At 43.7% G+C, this 19,218-nt stretch overlaps 1 protein-coding gene across 9 annotated transcripts in view; it reads left to right on the plus strand.

Annotated features, from left to right (window-relative positions):
• Positions 1 to 19,218, plus strand: part of DOCK7 (dedicator of cytokinesis 7) — a 103,823-nt gene that overhangs the window by 66,533 nt on the left and 18,072 nt on the right. For 5 of the 9 annotated variants that reach the window (XM_082053183.1, XM_082053184.1, XM_082053185.1 and 2 more), the window contains exons 23-36: positions 1,985 to 2,074; positions 3,005 to 3,100; positions 3,204 to 3,344; positions 3,489 to 3,602; positions 4,619 to 4,789; positions 5,526 to 5,665; positions 10,184 to 10,353; positions 11,137 to 11,291; positions 12,163 to 12,345; positions 12,830 to 12,965; positions 14,073 to 14,169; positions 16,512 to 16,608; positions 17,873 to 18,007; positions 18,713 to 18,865. In XM_082053183.1, the coding sequence (XP_081909309.1) occupies positions 1,985 to 2,074; positions 3,005 to 3,100; positions 3,204 to 3,344; positions 3,489 to 3,602; positions 4,619 to 4,789; positions 5,526 to 5,665; positions 10,184 to 10,353; positions 11,137 to 11,291; positions 12,163 to 12,345; positions 12,830 to 12,965; positions 14,073 to 14,169; positions 16,512 to 16,608; positions 17,873 to 18,007; positions 18,713 to 18,865 (1,878 nt within the window). Of the gene's footprint in view, positions 1 to 1,984; positions 2,075 to 3,004; positions 3,101 to 3,203; positions 3,345 to 3,488; positions 3,603 to 4,618; positions 4,790 to 5,525; positions 5,666 to 10,183; positions 10,354 to 11,136; positions 11,292 to 12,162; positions 12,346 to 12,829; positions 12,966 to 14,072; positions 14,170 to 14,600; positions 14,619 to 16,511; positions 16,609 to 17,872; positions 18,008 to 18,712; positions 18,866 to 19,218 lie in introns of all 9 variants that reach the window. The other 4 variants (XM_082053182.1, XM_082053189.1, XM_082053190.1 and 1 more) reach the window with 1 other exon arrangement.

A 19,218-nucleotide genomic window follows, 5' to 3' on the forward strand; every position in this document is an offset into this window, starting at 1 on the left:
TTGAGCTTTTAAAAAGCAGGATGATTTTTCCTTGGTTCCAGAAAAGGTGTGTGCTCCTTCCTCTCTTTGCCACACTGCCCAGAGAAAATAGCCAAGTTTCCACATGAAATCGTGTTTGCAGGGTCACTCTACCAGGAGTGCTGGATTTTTATTCTGTGAGCAGAAAGCCCTGTGAGAGCTGACAGATTCTTTGAAGTGTTTCACCGTTTCCGTAGGATTTGTAGAGCTTACAGACTGTGGGCTAATGAGTAATCTACCTTAAAAGTGCTGGAAACCTCAGAGAGCATCCTTTGTGGTTTTCACATCTGTGCACCAATTTCTGTCACACTGTAAATCTCAGCTGGCTTCGTCTACTGAAACGAATTGGTTTAAACTGACTAAAGTGAGATTTTTTTTCAGGAAGAGGAGCATTTTTGAATGTCAAAAGTTACGATAGAAAGGGTTGGACCAGAGCTGTCGACAGTATTAATGTGGTGTATGTGTGTGATGAGATATAAAATAATCCTCTGAACTAAAATGTCTCAAGAGACACCTGAGAATTCAGGCTGCTTTAACAGCACTAACTGGCGACGTGTTAGCTGCTTTGATTGCTTTTAAGGACTAAACTTTGACTACTGTATGGCATGCAACATGTAATATTTCTTTCCTTTCCCAACTGCTTTCTATTACATGCCCAGGGTTTAGACCGCTCCAATTCCTGGGTAAACACTGGTGGTCCAAAAGCAGCCCCATGGGGATCCAACCCCAGCCCAAGTGCAGAGTCAACACAGGTGGTGTCCTCGGGAGAGGTTTTTCTGGATTTGTTTTCCCTGATGTTTCCTTGTAGCATATCTTCTTTCAGTGTACACTGTGATTTTGTTGGTTTGTTTTTTTATTTTTTTTTTTTTTAATTTATTCCTGGAAAGCTTTGAGTTTTATTTTATAAACTAGCATCTTCTCCCCCACCACCTCACCACACTGCATGAAAAACCTCAAAATGCGTGAACGTGTCCCCCTCTTTCATTTCAGTGGTTGCTGGTCTGTGAAATGTAAATGCTGTGACTGCTTTTCTTTTATTTTATTTTATTCTCTCTCTCTCTCTTTCCTAACACTAGTTTCAGCTTCAGGTGGAGCACATTTCTAAGTGGGAACATTAATCACAGCTTCATAGTTTTGTCCATGTTTGCCATTTCTTTTGATGTTGTGAACCATTTTGCCATTTTCATCAAGCATTTAGTATTCATAGTCAAGTAATCCTTCATGACTGTTTGAGTGGAATGTTGTTAAACCAAAATTGGTACCCATGTAAAATTCTCTCTTAAAACATGTAAATTTAAGTGCTGGAACCAGTGACTAGGGCTGATTGTATCTGTTCTGTGCTGCAAAGTATGAAAACTTCATAGCAGCTTCAGTCAGAAAGACTTAATTTATTTAGCCCCCGTTGCCTGCTGCTTTCCACTGCATGGTTGCCTTGAACATACCTCTCAACTGTGCCTCCTTTCCAGTTTATCGCTTATCCAGAATTAGCCTGAGTTCACTTGCACTCACGGCAGATTATTTCCATCAGAACCAGAACTTCAGTAATTTTCTCATTCCCTGGGCCAGTAGCAGCATCGCTCTGGGGCACATCCCCACGTGCTCAGTCGCTGGTAGATTGAGAGGTATGGGCTGAAATTACAACTATTACCGCCTTGGACATATGCATGTTGAGAAAATACAGCGATGAAAAAGTTTCATGCTTTGCAGCATTAAGTGTCTTTGTGCATAAGAACATGGCAGTTATGTAAATAGCCTATATGTCTTAAAACAGTAAAAAGTAGTGTCATTTTGTTTAAACCAGATCTCTAAATGAATGAGAGTTTGAGAATGCGTAAAAAGGTGTAAAGACAGTAAAAGCCTACAGTTGGAACAGTATTTTTTTAAACGTACGTTGTCCTTGAGCTGCAAAACCCATCCACAGCAAACTTTAATGTCCTGTCATCATTCATTCATCTCCACTCCGTAGGCTACGGATCGAAGTTGTAATCGTATGTCTTCGCACACTGAGACGTCAAGTTTCTTACAAACATTAACAGGACGATTACCAACCAAAAAGGTAGATTTCAGTGAAGACAATTGATTTTGTGGGGCAGGGAGGTCAAGTCATTCTGAAAACATGATGCAATCTATTATTTTATTTATAGCCTGGGTTTTTCTGAGGTCATTAGGAACTGCTGTTGCTTAACACCTCTGAATATCCAGGCTGTAGTGAATATGAAGTATTCTGGCAGAGTTCAATTGGGAAGAATAAAAATGATCAGAAGTAGCTTGTCTGATTTAATGTCCATATTGTTTGGAGCCAGTTTATTGCTGGCTTTCAGAAAATATGAATAGCGCTGTCTAGACATGTAAATGATACATTTTTGTGTGCAAAATTATAATGCTTTAGCTGGCAAGATCCTAAAAAGATCCCGACAAGATCCTAATAAATGTCAGAAAGGCAAAACGCCTGACTTTTGTGTAATGAAAATGTGATCACTGCCAACGCCCAGTCTGTGGGTTGGTCCTCCCGAGAAAAGAAATCAAAAAGCTGTTTCGTAGCCCCACATTTCTTTCTTACTGTTTAAAGTCCTTTCTCACATATAACTGTGTACAAATTGCTTTATGTGTCCACTTTTTACTCCTTTTTCCTGCAAAAATCAGACCAGGCAGAAAGGTAGACTTTTAAACTAAACTCATTTGAGCACCAAACTTTTTTCTTTTTGGGGTGGGGGGGTGGGTGGAAAATTCTTTTGACACTTGAAATTAAATTTTGGAGCGAGATGCTGTGAAACGTTTCTCACATCACATATCATAACATCGTCCTTCATCGTTAGCCGGGGATTTCTTTAAGGGATGCCACCACTGCTGTCACGTTCCCAGTTATTTATTTTGCTTAACCTCACTGTTTGCCACACTTCCCATGGACCGTGCTACCATTTCTCACGCGGACTTTTTTGTGAATTGATCGTGAGGCTCGAACTAACTCTGGATTTAATCTGTGTAGCTTTTTCACGAAGAGCTGGCCTTACAGTGGGTTGTGTGCAGCGGGAGCGTGCGGGAGGCAGCCCTACAGCAAGCCTGGTTCTTCTTCGAGCTGATGGTGAGCAAGCTGGAAACACCTCACTTATCGCCTTACTGTTCGTAGTTTAAAACACAAATGGCAACAACTGCAAGTGACTTTGCTGTAATTTATATTCCTATAGGTGAAGAGCATGGTGCATCATTTGTATTTTGCTGACAAACTGGATGCGCCAAGAAAGAATCGTTTTCCTGAGCGTTTCATGGATGATGTAACTGCTTTGGTCAGCACAATTGCTGGTGATATAGTCTCTCGGTTTCAGAAGGTAATGGCAAACAATTAAACTGAACCCCGGTCAGAGTTTAGGCACCAGACCTGCTGCATGTTTGCTGATGCCTCAACCAGGAATTGTTTGAAAGCATACAGTCTTCTTCATTTTCTTTCCTATTTTTCTCTTCCTTCTCTCTAGGATACAGAAATGGTTGAGAGGCTCAACACCAGTCTTGCATTTTTCCTCAATGACCTGTTGTCTATCATGGACAGAGGATTTGTTTTCGTTCTTATTAAGACTTGCTACAAACAGGTGAATATAAACAAATATTATGACTTAGCTGTGAACCATAGCATAGCCTATTACTCTAATTTTCTTTGGACAGGCAGTAAAGTATGGACACAGAATTCTGCTATTCAAGACTTTTTAGAGCAAGCAAGCCATTCTCAGTAGTGATATAGAGTTTACACCCTTCTGGTTTCACTCCTAAATGTGAATGGGAAGTAACTTCCTTGAGTGAATGGACATGCAGCAGGGAGGAAGAATCATTCTCTCTGCTTACCACGTTTAGAGTAATTGAAACAAAAAATAGTAGAAGGTTTTGTGAGGGAGCTCAGACTATCATGGTTTGTCTCTCAAGAACACATTTACCCTGTATGATCCCATTGATCGCCAAACTCCCCTTCCATCTTTCTGAGGGTTCATGGTCTCCTCCCCACAAGGAAAATTCCTACACTATGCATTGGGAAGCTTATTTGCAGTGTTGTGGCAGGGAAATTGCCTCAGACCACAAGCTTTCATCTGACTACAAACATCCATGCTGACACCGTGTCCAAGGAGATGAGGAGGTATCAGGAGTGGAGGCTTTGACTCATTTTTGCTGCAGAGTCTAAAACATTTTATATAAGGAGCGGGAATAGCAATTGCATTTGAACTTTGTTGCCTACTCTGTTCACCAACCCGCATCTTCGACCTGTTAATGCATCGCAGTGCGTGATCCTGCTTCTCACAACTCCCTACTTAAATCACTAGGATGTGGCTGTCATATGTGAAGCACATAGCTCTTCATCTCCTTAGTATCAATAGCACTGTTATATACATCTTGTACTGATATATGTGCCATTGGCTGGGATGTATATCCCTCCTGCACATCACAAGTTGAATCTGTGTCATGAAGAAGTGATGTGGATGTGACTATTTAATGATATCAAGCTCTTCAGTCCTTGATTTGGAAGTGTTTTGGGAAGCACTGGTGGGACAGGGGGGCTGGTGCTGCATTTATACTCTGTTTTGGTGCTAACAGCGATCTCCTGGGCTAAACTCACCAGGTGTCTTCAAAGCTGTATTCCTTAACAAATCCAAGTAACCTGGCATCTCTGAGGCTGGACTTCCTTCGCATCATTTGCAGCCACGAACACTACGTCACCTTGAACTTACCCTGCAGCTTGCTCACACCGCCTGCATCTCCATCACCGTCTGTGTCTTCAGCGACTTCTCAGGTACAAAGATCCTTTGTGGAAATGCAAGTTGGGCTGCATTCTGAAGCCTAAATCATATGAGGTGGTTGCACCACCTGTATTTTCAGTGTCTGCTTGCTAATATTTGTTGGAAGCATTCATTTAGAAATTAATTTTCCTGCTACATAGATTTTTTACTTCCTTTGATAGTTTATTATTGAAAAAAGAATGCCTATATCCCTGTCCTCACAGTCACCAGACATATTAATGTCCTTAGGGACCTAGTCCCCTTCTATATTGGACCAACACACGAACATAAATGAGCCATTAAAGAAAAGGCTTTGCCCAATGTTGCTCTTTTCTTACAGAACAAGGATGTTTCACAGCACTGTATTCAGTCCTAGCCTGTGCAGAAAAAGTAATTTGAATTAGTAAGTGTGTCATTCAAGTGGATTAATTAGTTGCAAAATAACATAAATCAAATTAAAGCCTTCTTAAACCTGAATAAGATCATCTGTACCTGAGTTAAAAGTTTGACTGATCTGCTTTTAAAGATTATTTGGCTTAACTTTCCTAAGGCCTGTCCTGTAGGTGGGAAGGCAATAACAGTTTGCATGTAATGTAAATAGATGTGGCTAGATCCAAACAAAAAAGGGAAAAGGTACCTTACGTGAGATTGTCTTTAGTTCTGAAAACTGCTTCTAATGTATTTCATAAGCTTTGACTCTGTGTTCCAAGGGACCTCATTATGCAACTTCTGAAACTTGGTTTTTTGCAGAGTTCTGGATTCTCCACAAATGTCCAAGACCAGAAGATTGCAAATATGTTTGAATTGTCTGTGCCTTTCCGCCAACAGCATTACTTGGCTGGGCTTGTATTGACAGAACTAGCTGTCATTTTAGATCCTGATGCAGAAGGGTAAATATTTACCTTTTTTTTTCCCCCCCAATACTTTTCTGTAATTCCAAGCAAGTTGTGGATGCAAAGAAAGTTCTGCCACAGCCAGAGTTGATTTAAATTTGTGAGCTGAGCAGATAAGAAACCAGTTCTTTAAGAATCTGCTTTCTCCCTACCACTCATATTTCGTACTTCCTTGGCCCTGACTCTGTAAACATGGTTTCAGTCACATTTTTCCAGCTGAGAAGAAGGGAGAGAGGTTCCTGCTGGAGTCCCTGTCTGCCACAGGGGCACAGCTGAGGCTCTTAGAAGGAAAATAGGTAAATAGATTTTCTCAACTGTAACAAGAAAATTTTCAACATTTCAGAAGTCTCTGTGGCTGGTGGTTTTGAATGTTTTGAATGTGTATTTCATTTGTGGTCCTCCCAGCTCTTTTTAAGCAAAAATTATGCATTGATGAGGTCCCTGCAGGTCACATATATAGACAAATAGAGTCAAACATGCAGTTTGTCCGTGACTTGCCTGGCTTGTGCAGCAAATATTTGTCTGAAGTAGGAGTGCAGCCTGTAGTCCTGACATCCAGTCTGTTACTTGTGTTCTTTAGGACTGTCTTCTGCTTTGCCTCTTTAAAATGAGTTTCAATGGAAATTATTGATTGCTTCCACAGTCCTAAGTTCTCTCACAGGCATTTTTCTCAAGGTGGACTCAGAAATACCCGCTGAGTCAACAAATGCTGATGATTCATGGTTAATTCTGCCCCTTTAACAAGAGGTGTTGGGAGTTAAACATTTATTCTGTTTCCTGTTGGAGAAGAAAGTGATGCCATCAATTAGAATATTTTCTTGTATACATACATAACATACTGCAGTCCATTTGTTGGCCTGAAATGGAAAAAGCAGCAAATGTTTGCTCATATATGCTGGCTGCAGAAATCCTTTTTGTAGCACAGGACCATCCTGCTCACTGGTCAGAAATCGGGTCCTGTCTCTCATCATATCACAGTATCACAGTATGTTTGGGATTGGAAGGGACCTCAAAAGATCATCTAGTCCAACCCCCTGCTGGAGCAGGAACACCTAGGTGAGGTCGCACAGGAACATGTCCAGGTGGGTTTTGAATGTCTCCAGAGAAGGAGACTCCACAACTTCCCTGGGCAGCCTGTTCCAGTGCTCTGTCACCCTTACTGAGAAGAAGTTTCTTCTCAAATTTAAGTGGAACCTCTTGTGTTCCAGCTTGATCCCATTACCCTTTGTCGTATCATTGTTTGCCACCGAGAAGAGCCTGGCTCCATCCTCATGGCACTCACCCTTTATATATTTATAAACATTAATAAGGTCCCCCCTTAGTCTCCTCTTCTCCAAACTAAAGAGCCCCAGCTCCCTCAGCCTTTCTTCATAAGGGAGGTGCTTCACTCCCTTAATCATCTTCGTTGCCCTACGCTGGACCCTCTCCAGCAGTTCCCTGTCCTTCTTGAACTGAGGGGCCCAGAACTGGACACAATATTCCAGATGTGGTCTCACCAGGGCAGAGTAGAGGGGAAGGAGGACCTCTCTCGATCTACTAACCACCCCGCTTCTAATACACCCCAGGATGCCATTGGCCTTCCTGGCCACAAGGGCACAGTGCTGGCTCATGGTCATCCTGTTGTCCACCAGGACCCCCAGGTCCCTTTCCCCTACACTGCTCTCTAATATGTAATCTCCCAACCTATACTGGAACCTATTTGCCCTTGTTCTTCACCAACTTTCTGTTCTCACCTACCTGCCCCTTGAGCTCTCTCTCCTTGCTGTTCTCAGCACTTAAGCTCGGACCAGGATGGTAATCTCAGCCCAGTTGCACAAAGGGACAGTGGGGAGATGGCTCCTCCCCCAAACCTGGTCTAGACAGAAAAAAAACCCTGATTCTAGTTGAACTCTTGAGATGCAATTTGATCAAAGCTCCTGAACTTTGGTGGAGATGTATGCCAGTAATGCATTTGGGTTTTACTGTTTTCCTGAATGACTTGTAGTTTGCAGTGTATTGGCTGTTATCAGGCTTCAACCTTCTACATTTGCCCTGGTATATCCACCCTATAAAGTAACCCAGTCTGTTCCAATGTGCTCCTCCCTTGCCTGTGAAGACTTTCAACAGGCAAATAGTATAATGAGCAGGCTATTAGTAGAGGCTTCAGACATGCCTGCCTTGTGTTGGCCACCACTGGAAAAAGCTCAGAATTGTTCCCCGTTGCACGATCCTGCAGCAGGACTGGAGAGGGATGTCCATCTAGTTGCTTATTGTGTTAGAACTTTGCCTTCAATGTGTTCTGTTCTTGCTCTTTTTGCTCCATTAGCAAACTATGTTAAATTTTAGCTCACCCTTTTTATAAGAACTCTTTGGGTCAAGGTGGGTGGAACAGGCTGCAGCACCCTGGTGCCTGAAGGTGGTAGGTTAGACAGATCCCTTTGTGGGAGGTGCTGCACAGCAACACGGTGCGTTACATCCTCCTCCAGCATGCTTAGATTCATAGAATCATTTTGGTTGGAAGAGACCCTGAAGATCATCGAGTCCAACCGTTAACCTTACGCTGTCACTACTCCATGTCCCTGAGAACCTCATCTCCGCATCTTTTAAACCCCTCCAGGGGTGGTGACTCCACCACTGCCCTGGGCAGCCTGTTCCAATGGCCAACAGCCCTTTCTGGGAAGAAATTTTTGCTCATAACCTCTAAACCTCCCATGGCGCAACTTGAGGCCGTTTCCTCTCATCCTGTCCTGGAAATCTGAAAGACTCTACAAGATGCAGATGAAAGAACCAGCTGAATGTGTCAGAGTGAGTCCAAGCAGCTGTAGACCCTCAGCAGACTGTCTCTGCAAACAACGCTGGGGTGCTTTGGTTATTAAGTCATATTGCTTGTTTCACAGTGCCCATGTTGTCCATGTTGTCTGAGGTTATAAGGGCAGAAGTGAGAAAATCAGAATTTGACCCTCAGTATTCAGCAACAAAAGTAATTTTTCCAAAACTGTGCAGTCTTGACACAAATTTAGGCCAGGAGTGAGATAACAGAGGGGATGGCTGGAGGACGGCATGATCAGTTCATTGCATTATCAGCCAGAAATATTAGTGGGCCGTATTTCCTCCTCTTGGCTGTGGATCGATCCACTGCGGTACCTGCTCTGTCCTGGAGAAGTGCAAAAGAAATCCATGTCACCCTAGGTTTGAATTACTCTGGATGTGTTTTCTGTCTGTGCAGTTCTGTGGCCTGCAGGATAGTTTCCCTTGAACTGTCAGAAACACAATTTGGGTGCCACTCCTTCAAAATAATACAAAGACTTTCCTTTAGCCTTAATCTGAAGGAACTGGTCACTTAAATAAGCATTTCCTTCCTAGTTGTTAAGGGTCTCACTAATTACACAAACAAACAATTGTAGGATCTCATTACAGCTTGATTAAAAAAACAGAGGAAAGACGTGTCGCTACAACTAGCTGATGTCCTCTAACCTGTATGGGTATCTTTTAAATCATTTTAAACCCCCAACAATCCAGCCAAAAGCCTCTCGTCTTTTTTTTAACCAGAACTCAACTCTACTTTTCAGGTAAAGTGGATACTGCCTGAAATTCAACACTTGTTTTAATACCTCAGGTCTGAACACTGAAGCTTATGTTTTGCTAATGCACAATGTATGAGCTTCCTTGGCTGCTTCCTGCATGGGGTAAAGTTGTCTTCTTGGCCTGGTTTGCCTACAGAAGCAAATAGCTCCAGAGGTCCCTGCTATTTGCTCTGAGAGAGTTTTGCCTCGGTGTGGTGGTGGAGGGAATTGAGCAGAGGGCAAGTTCTTGAGAGATTCAGGGGAGTTTGGGGTTTCAGGGTGTGAGCGCCGAGTCGGCTCACGCAGGGTGTCCTGCCAAAGGGATGGTGCTTGGGCCCTGCCATCGTTTGCGTCTTAGTAATGAGGGAGGCCATTTTTGTTGCTATTTTTCCTTCTACCCCTCAATTTCCTTGACACTTTTTATTCAGAATTATGGATCTGTAGTCTACTGTTTTGGTTGAATAATTGCATGATGGGCCGGGGAACTGAAGCAGAAGCTTCCTGATCGTTTGATAAAAGCAATTCTATCTTAGGAGGGCTTTTCTCTCTCTAAATGGTGTTAAATAGAAAAAAAAAAAAGAACGCATCAAATAGTTTCACTAAACCCACTGTCCTCTCAAGTTTCTCTCCCTGTTTTCCATATTTCCTGAGTTCTCCTGATGATCTGCAGTAGACTCAATATTTCAGCATAGCAGTAGCCAGGACTTTGTTTTCATATGGAAAATACAAGAGTGTTCGCATTATATTGAGTGTGCACCTCCACAAGATATTTTTGTACATTTTAGATGGCATAGTGAAAAGCCAGCCATTTGTAAAACAGATGGGAGATAAAAAAACAGGTGTAATGGCATTTTATGTGAAGCTAAAAATAAAAACCAGGATTTTTTTCTGTTTTTTGAAGCACCTTAGTTACAAAGTATAGTTTGCTTTGAAGATACTAACTTATCTGCGTGACCCAACTCTCTTTTAACAGTTTATTTGGATTGCATAAGAAGGTCATCAATATGGTACACAATTTACTGTCCAGTCATGACTCGGATCCGCGGTACGCTGACCCGCAGGTAAAGGCCCGGGTGGCAATGCTGTATCTACCTCTGATTGGCGTGATCATGGAAGCCGTGCCTCAGCTTTATGACTTTACAGGTATTTTATATTCTGTGCTTTGAATACATGTTCATCTGCTCACCAGACTTGAGTGTTTGAGTTCTCAAATTGAACTACAAAACCCTTTACTGTTGGATGAGATTGTTTCTGGTTTGAATTATGACTTTGAACGTGTTTTTGCATCCATTTCCTAAACTGTACTTGCAAAATATATCTTCAAGGACTTAACACTCAAAGGCTTCATTTGCCCAATTGTTTGCGTGAAGTAAAAAACGAGCAATGCATTTTAGTTAACATCGGAGTGACTGCTGTCCCTCTGCATCTCTGACCTGCTTGGAAAGTCACCTCATGTAGTGTACAATTGTCATAATAATTCCAAAGGATAAGCAGAGTTCCTCTCCTTCCTCTTAGCACGTGCTCTGGCAGCAGCACGTTTCAGGGGCACTTTGCAAAGTATTATTTCAAATCAGGGCAGGGAGTCCAGTCTGGAATAGTTTGGAATTTGGAGGTGTCTTCTGCAACCTTTGAGTTCAATGACACAATAAAGCTGCAAGTCAGGATTTGAAGTGAAGTACTCAAAGGGACAAAAGGTCTAATTTTCAGAAGGGTTCTAGATACTGAGGTTGTGTAGGTTGCATTTGAAAACTGTAGTTTGCTTTGCGTGATCTCAAATAATAGCCCTGCTTACTTTCAGGACCTCATGGGCATGATGAATTTCGGTTTGTATTCCTGGACAGTTCAATGAAATTAGCACTGCGGAGGGAGTGTGGGGAGAGAAACTTTGAATTTGGGGACTGACGAGATGCACGTGTTTCTTGGCAGAGAGTCACAACCAGCGAGGGAGGCCGAGCTGTGTTGCTGTCGATGATTACGAAAGCGAGGGTGGAAGCATGATAAGCCAGACAGTTGCCATGGCCATCGCAGGAACGTCGGTGCCTCAGCTCACCCGGCCCAGCAGTTTTCTACACACCTCGTCGGTACAAAGCCACCTCTCTCTATTCCTTGACCCTCAATCTGTGTCAACAAGCAAATATTTATGCATGCAGGTCCTGTGAAGCTGATCAACGAGTGGTAGAGACGCTGGGTGTTACACAGGGAGACAGGGTGAAAGACAAGGGGGAACAAATCACGTTTGCAGGTGGTTGTGCCTGTCTCAGAGAAGGTATAAGAAAATGCCAGATGGGGATAAAAATCAGTAAACCACAGAAAATGCAAGAATTCTCTTTTCTGATAAAGGTTCTCTTGTGCTGAAACAATCTGATAAAAGCTCTGTGAAATGCAATGGTCACTGAGCTCTGAGCCCTAAGCAAAAACTCCATGTCTAAATCTTGCCTAGCTGAAGACAGAAATGATCCATTTTCCCTGTTCTCTTCTCAGTTCTCTCCTCCTTCCAGTAGCAGGCAGGCCATTCCATTTCTCAGTCCTGCTTTTAGTCCTGCATCAGGACCCCATTTTGTTGGGTTTTATGCACACTTAAAGTGAGACACTGATACATACATGAGATAATGAATGGAGCCCCTCTGTGTAACTGTGAACCTGCTGGAGGTTATTAAAGGCATCTCAAGGGAAGTGAGTTTTTGCTGCCTGAACAGAAACTCATTCTTAAAATTTGATTATTTTGGTTCAAACTACTGCTTCTCTCTTGTGGCTTGGCTATCTGCAAGCTGTTCAGTTGAGAAAGAGCAATGTGTATCTCCTGGTTGTTAGTAAAAAATGTCTATTCACCTTCTGTTCCCATTTGGTAATTATTTAGGCTGGGATGGTAGGTGGTGCAGATTCTTTTAGTGATGACTGAAGTGTTTGGATGTAAAATACAGCGTGGCAAACGTGTTGACCTGTCTGTTTCAGAGCGGCAGGCAGCACTCCACCTTCTCAACAGAGTCCAGCCGCAGCCTCCTGATCTGTCTCTTGTGGGTTCTCAAGAACGCAGATGAAAGCGTCTTGCAGAAATGGTTCACAGACCTCTCAGTGTTGCAGCTCAATCGCCTGCTGGATTTGCTTTATCTTTGCGTATCCTGCTTTGAATACAAGGTACTGCGATATTGTTTAAACCTCCTAAAGTTCCTTCTAGGGCTTGCCAAGGAACTTTACACTCCCATCCTTTACACGACTCCAGAAAGGCATTTCCTACTCCCCTCTAAGTATTTCCTGTATTTAGAATCCCAAGGCTTAGCACTTGTCTGTGCAACCTCTAGCCTTTTTCCATGTTTACTTTTCAGCCATGCAAGTGTCTTGTGCCTTGTTTCACTTCTTACACAGTTTGTGCTGCTTGCTACTCGTTTGGGAACTACTACGGGGAAAAGGGGTGGCTGGTGGCCACTTTGCTTACTGTCAACAAGAAGAGAGTTTTCCATAGCAGTGCTGGAGTCTGAGTGGATTATCTCACTAGCAACTAAACCTGTATTTCTTTCTTGCCCTATGTCTTTAGACAGGAAAGATATTTTGAGTTGCTAATGCTCAGAAAATATCCCAGATTGAGAGAATCTTCCCTCATAGTCTCTTTTGAAACTTGCAGGGCAAGAAAGTGTTTGAAAGAATGAATAGTCTGACATTCAAGAAGTCAAAAGACATGAGAGCCAAACTTGAAGAAGCTATTTTGGGAAGCATAGGGGCAAGACAGGAAATGGTCCGAAGAAGCAGAGGACAGCTGGGTGAGTAAAGAAGTCTTCTCTGCTGTCCCCGTTTCCCAAAAACTGCTACTCCCAAGCCCAACAATTACTTACACCCATCCATGGTGTGAGATACTACCCATCAAGATATTCAGGCGAAGAGGCCCCTAGAAAATGCTGTTTGCAGTTTGCAGCATGCTTCACTGGGCCTGCAAAATTAGGACACTTTTCCTAAGTTCCATCTACAGATGGTTTGTTTGCTACTTGTTTGCTTTTGTGCACATGTGATCATGTCTCATTTAGAGCGTGTTCTTGCCTGAACTTCTTCCGGTGTAGCATCCTTCACAGCCACCTTCTTGTATGTTCTGTGCAAGTATCAGAGTGGAAACCAGACTGCCTGGTCTTGCTTTGATAGCTCTGAAAATGCCTAAATATTTCTGCTTGAAATAGCCAGTAGTTTGGGTAACAAGCACCTTGTGGTGATTTTTGCTGGTTTTGTTGTCTGGGAGGAAGGAAGGCCCAAGGGTTAGGACAAGAATCAGAAGTGGCTTCGGTCTCCTACTCTGCCACAAGCATCCTGGTACCTGTGAGCCAGTCGTTTTGGGCCAAGTTGAACAGATATTTAAGAGAGATGGGGACCTTTGTATTTTTTTTCTTAATCTGACCTGATTGCCTTTATTACTTGAAAGTTCCCTGCCCATAAAAAGGACTGTGAGGTAGGAAAGGGGATCTCAGCACCACCCAGAGAACATTCCTGTGTGCCAGTTGAGGACAGGGAAATCGGATTGGTGAGGATTGACGCACCCGGGCATCAGTCCTCATCTCTTAGCATCCCTGGCAGCCACCTCCCTGGTTTGAGCACCTCAGCTGCCTCTCTCCATTAGCTCCTTGGTGAGCTGGCATCTGGCAGCACACAAAGTGTTGCTCTTTGCTCTCTTGTGTACAAAACCACTGCACACGAAGTTGCCTCTCGTGCCACTCAGCAGTGACATTAGGGGCCATGTAAACATCTTGGGTACATGCCACAGACTTGCGCTTGAAGAAGTCATAGTTTGCTGTCACCTGTCACTTGTGAACAAATCCAGACTTGCTACCCGTGCAAAAAAGTTAGCATTAGGTGACTGCTATTGTTTTCATGTTCTCTTGCAGAGAGAAGTCCTTCTGGGAGCGCGTTTGGAAGTCAAGAAAATTTGAGATGGAGAAAGGATATGACTCACTGGCGTCAAAACACAGAAAAGCTTGACAAGTAACTCTACCTTATCCTTCTACATTACCAATGTGGGAATGCGGGGTGTCTCTCCCTGTGGGTGAACGGCAGCGGCTCACTTAGCTCTCGTGTGAGCAGGTTTGGGCCCTCAGTTGGAACCGGGCTGGCAGTGTGCAAATAGCTTTTAGTCCAGCACTGCCCTGTCTAACTCTTTGTTTTTACACTGTCCCTTGCTTCCTTTGATTTTAAAATGAGATTTAAAGAGACTGATACAACCCTTTACCTTGTCAAACCCCTGTAGCAAGCTTTAATTTAGAGAGAAGATCCATTAACTGTTCATAGATAGCATATATATCTCATGTCATATTTCCTTTATTCCATAAGAGCATTCTGGAGTTCTCAAAGCTCGCTTTCCTTTCCTGTCCTAATCCATCACTTTGATTGTTTTTCCACATGTGCTGTGCTTTTAGAAGCCACAAACCAGCCAGGTACTGTAGCATTGGTGTGCAGTTCTTATGAATTGGTGTTTTGTACATCTGCAGCCTCAATCATCACAGCGTTGTTTGTGATGCTTGGCAGAAGTTTTCAGTGTGTGTGTGCAACTGGTTGAAAGAAGCTCTTTTTGCATATTACACCCATGTCCTCTAAAATTCCCTCTCTTAGTGTGGTTTAATCTGGAGGGCTCAGGAGTTGTGTTTGAGCTTTGCTATGCACGTTTTTGTTTCCTCAAATTGCAACCCGCAGTCCCCATCCTCCTGGCAGAAGCCTTGTTCCTGAACTTGGGACAACAGTCTCAGCCCAAGTGAAGCTCTGAAGATATTGGGGAATGGGGTCCTCAAAGCCTGAATGGAGATCAGGCCGAATTTTACCCTTGAGGACATTAATACTTCCTGCAGTTGAAAGTACATCTTCACAGCTTCCACTTGCTTTGTCCAACACCAGAATGTAGTCCCTAGTTATGTCAAGTAGTGGCTTTTTGTCCAAGACTCCAGTCCTGTTGAGACCTTGGGAAAGCCACATGACCAGTGTGTTTCAACCTACTAATGAAGCGATGTAGGTATAAATTGCACCACGGCACAACTCCAGAACTGTGGACAGATTTACACCGGATTAAAATTCAGCCTGAAAAACTAATCAGTTCACTTCTGGCACTGGGTCTGAGCCCTCTCTCCTCTTCCCAGCAGGACCTCCTGTCCACGTTAAACAGCTGTGCAATACCTTGATGCTCAAAGGATGGTATCTCACCCCACAAAATAATCTGCTTAAATAACTCTACAAACGTGCTTTTTAACCCATTTTTCCTCACTGTGACCCGAGTCCATCACACTCCACTCCTCCGGCTCTGCGTGTCCTGCATGCATAGGCAGTCTGGCTTTTTGAAATTAATTAAACAAGACTTTTCACACCAAGAATTGCATACAGCTGATTGCAGGTGGTATCATTTTATGCAGATGGTATTATTTTAAAGAGAGACAGGCCTTAAGCCTTCATTTTCTGGAGCCCGAAGAGTAGATAATGAGTGTATGACCCAGTCCCAGAGCGTGGCAGGGGGCTTGCTGCAATCCGGGTCCCAGAGCTGAGTCAGCTGCTGTCCCCTTTGGTGTGTAATTGCCTTGGATTTGATCAGTTCCCGTGTCTGTCAGAGGTGGCACATGTGGTAGGACAGGGCACAGTTGGGCTCTTCAAATATCCTGCTGCGTCTTTGTCAAATCCAGCTCCTGCCACTGAAATTAGGTGGTTGCTGCTGAATTCCCAGGGCCACCGGTGCGAGGGGCTGTATGAGCTTTGTAAAGCCATTCTAGCAAAGTGAGTGCCTGGCAAATAACAGCCAAATGGTGCCATTTTTCTTGAACTTATTCAAGAGCTGTAATATAATGTAGCTTAAACCGACGAAAATCGCACCCTCAGACTATGCTACAACCAGTCTAGCTGCAGGGATCAACAGTGCGGATATGTTATATTATACTAGCTCTTGTAGCACCACCTTGTGTCCATAGCCTATAGTGTAAAGCCATATGTTCTGTTCCTGGTTGTGCTGTTGCATGCCTAACGATGCTACTAAACCAGTTTTGAGTTGGGCTTTTTGATTCTGAACTGTTATTGTGTTCCTGGGAGAGTAATGAAGTGGCAGAAAGTAGCGTGATTTCTCCTGAGCATGGCAAACATAAATCCTGTGTAAGTTTGTATATGTAAAAAAACCCAAGTCTTTCTTCCTGTCCTCTTAATGGATACAGTAAAATATCCTTGTAGTGTTGTCCAGTAGTAAATGTACGCATTTTGACTGGGGGTTTTCTGCTAATGTGAAAATATTTTTGACCGGAAAATATGTAGGTCTGCTTCTTACACAGAAAGTGATTTTATTGCTTTCTTTCTCTTATTAGATCAAGGGCAGAGATAGAACACGAGGCACTTATCGATGGAAATCTTGCAACGGAAGCGAATCTGATTATTTTGGATACACTAGAGATAGTCGTACAGGTAAGGATGGTAAGAAAATAGAGATATAACAGCATTACTGTCACCTGGCCAGGCAGCAGAATGTTAAACAAAAACTTCCCGCTGCTCTTAACTGCCTGAGCGCCATCAGAACTGTTCAAGCACCCTGCTGCGGCGGGAAGAGTGGTAATGCCTCAGCCCAGAACAATCTGCTTTAAAATGTCAATACTGTCCTTCAGTCTTTTTGAAAGTTTTTCACTATTGTGCTATATGAACCAGATGTTCATAAAACTCAATAGTGAACTGTAAAAATTTTCAAGTTCTGCCCTATTCTAACTGATTCATCTGGTTCGTTCCCAAATCTGCCTCAAGTCATTGAGTTCCAGGGCAGTCTCCTGCCTCCATACTTAATGTTTGTGGTGCAGGGAAACCTCTGGGCTCCTTCATCTGTGTGCACAGCCCAGTGATGTTCTCAGTCCCTGCTGATCAGCACGGACATGTGGCAGTTTTGTCCCCTGCTTTTGTACAAATGGAACAGGCATGGGCTGGAGGCAGGTGGACACAGGAGCAGATCTGCTCCTGAGCTGCTGGGAGACTCACTGATACTGGGGGTTACACCTTGCACCCGAGGAATCCACTTTCCCTCTAGTAGAACAAGGTCCCCAAAGTTCAGAGCCTCATTGGCTGGAAAGCGCCATTGTTCCAGCAGCATTAGCGCGTGGGTCAGATTTTCATTATCTGGGGGTTGATTCAGAAATGAAATGTTTTGCAGGCCCAGATAAATAGAATATAGAATAGAATCATAGAATCATTTTGGTTGGAAGAGACCCTCAAGATCATCAAGCCCAACCATAGCCCACCTCTGGCACTAAACCATGTCCCTAAGAACCTCATCTCCGTGTGTTTTAAACCCCTCCAGGGATGGTGACTCCACCACTGCCCTGGGCAGCCTGTTCCAATGCCCGACAGCCCTTTTCGTGAGGAATTTTTTCCTAATATCCAATCTGAACCTCCCCTGGTGCAACTTGAGGCCGCTTCCTCTTGCCCTGTCACTTGTTACTTGGGAGAAGAGACCAACACCCTCCATGCTCCAACCTCCTTTCGGGCAGTTCAGAGATCAGGAGGTCTCCCCTCAGCTCCTGTTCTCCAGGCTGAACCCCCCAGGTCCCTCAGCCACTCCCATCACACTTGTGCTTTAGTGGGTAATTTCTCCATTCCAAAGGGCTTTTCAGCAGAGTTGTTCTCTCCTGACACACACGAGGGTTGATTTTTGCTCATGCAACTCTTGGTTTACTTTTGACTGCAGACAGTTTCTGTGACGGAGTCCAAAGAGAGCATCCTTGGCGGTGTGCTGAAGGTGCTTCTGCACAGCATGGCCTGCAACCAAAGTGCACTTTATCTCCAACACTGCTTCGCCACACAGAGGGCTTTGGTTTCAAAGGTGAATTGTCTGCAGATGCTACAATACATCCTGAGCAGCACTGATGGAGGATGGGGCTGTTTTCTTCCTTTGCACTGGGGTCACTTCACCAAGCATTTATTATTTTGTGCAATATTGATTTTCAGGAAGTGTGGTCTGGGGGTTGATAAATCCTGACTAGTTTTCATGATCAGTATCCTGTGTTTATGCATTTTGGGTTTGATGGCTGCACGCAAAGGTACAGTTTGCAGAGCCTAAGCGTGGTGGGGGTTCCTGCTGGCGCATGCTAAGCAGGCAGAGGCACGTTGACAGCAGGGAGCACAAAACACGGGTGGAATTTAAGCTATATGAATCTCGCTTAAAGTGGGTTTGTTTTACTGGGCCCATAATTTAAATGATTTCCCAGTTTCTGTAGGTATACTGGGAATAGCTCACAGTTTTAAGCCTGAGTTTTTGGAACTAATGTAAATCAGTGTAAGGGTCTAGATATAGAAACAAATTGTGGGGGTAGGTAAAATGAGTTGCCTTCTATTGCTACCAGTGAGTCTGCTTTTGCCTCACTGTACAAGTGAAGTGATTCAAATTAGCATCTCTCTACTCAAATAGAGGGGACTGGACTTTCTGTAATGCCAGTGTATGCTCAGTGCAGAGAATTGCCCTGGTGTTATGGAACATGAGTGCGTGTTCCTGTCCAAACGCTAATTTCGTCACGTGCTGTGTTTCCAGTTCCCAGAGCTGCTGTTTGAAGAAGAGACGGAGCAGTGTGCGGATCTGTGCCTGCGGCTCCTGCGACACTGTAGCAGCAGTATCAGCACGATACGGTCACACGCCAGTGCCTCACTTTACCTCCTCATGAGGCAGAACTTTGAGATTGGGAACGTGAGTATCCTGCTGCACTTCATTAGATTATTCCATGTAAATGGGTGGGGACTGCTGGGATTTTGTTTTCATTCAGCTCTTGCTTACCTCTAATTACATCTTAGCTTGACTCACCCATGTGCACTTTAAATGGTCAAGAAAATTCCCAGCCTTAACTCTTCAGTTGGTATTTCACAGGCATACGTGTAGCACTGTGTCACAAAGCTCTGCCACAGACATCTCTCGTTGGTTGGAGTCCCCCACAGTGAGCAGAAGATCTAGAGAGACCTGCTGGTTCTGGGCACAGCGACTGTTAGTGGTTTGATAGCAACAAATTAACTGTGACTTCAGTTTTTAGGCCAGCCCAGACCAAA

Source organism: Streptopelia decaocto, assembly GCF_964273445.1.
Source record: "Streptopelia decaocto genome assembly, chromosome: 5".
Taxonomy (NCBI): Eukaryota; Metazoa; Chordata; class Aves; order Columbiformes; family Columbidae; genus Streptopelia; species Streptopelia decaocto.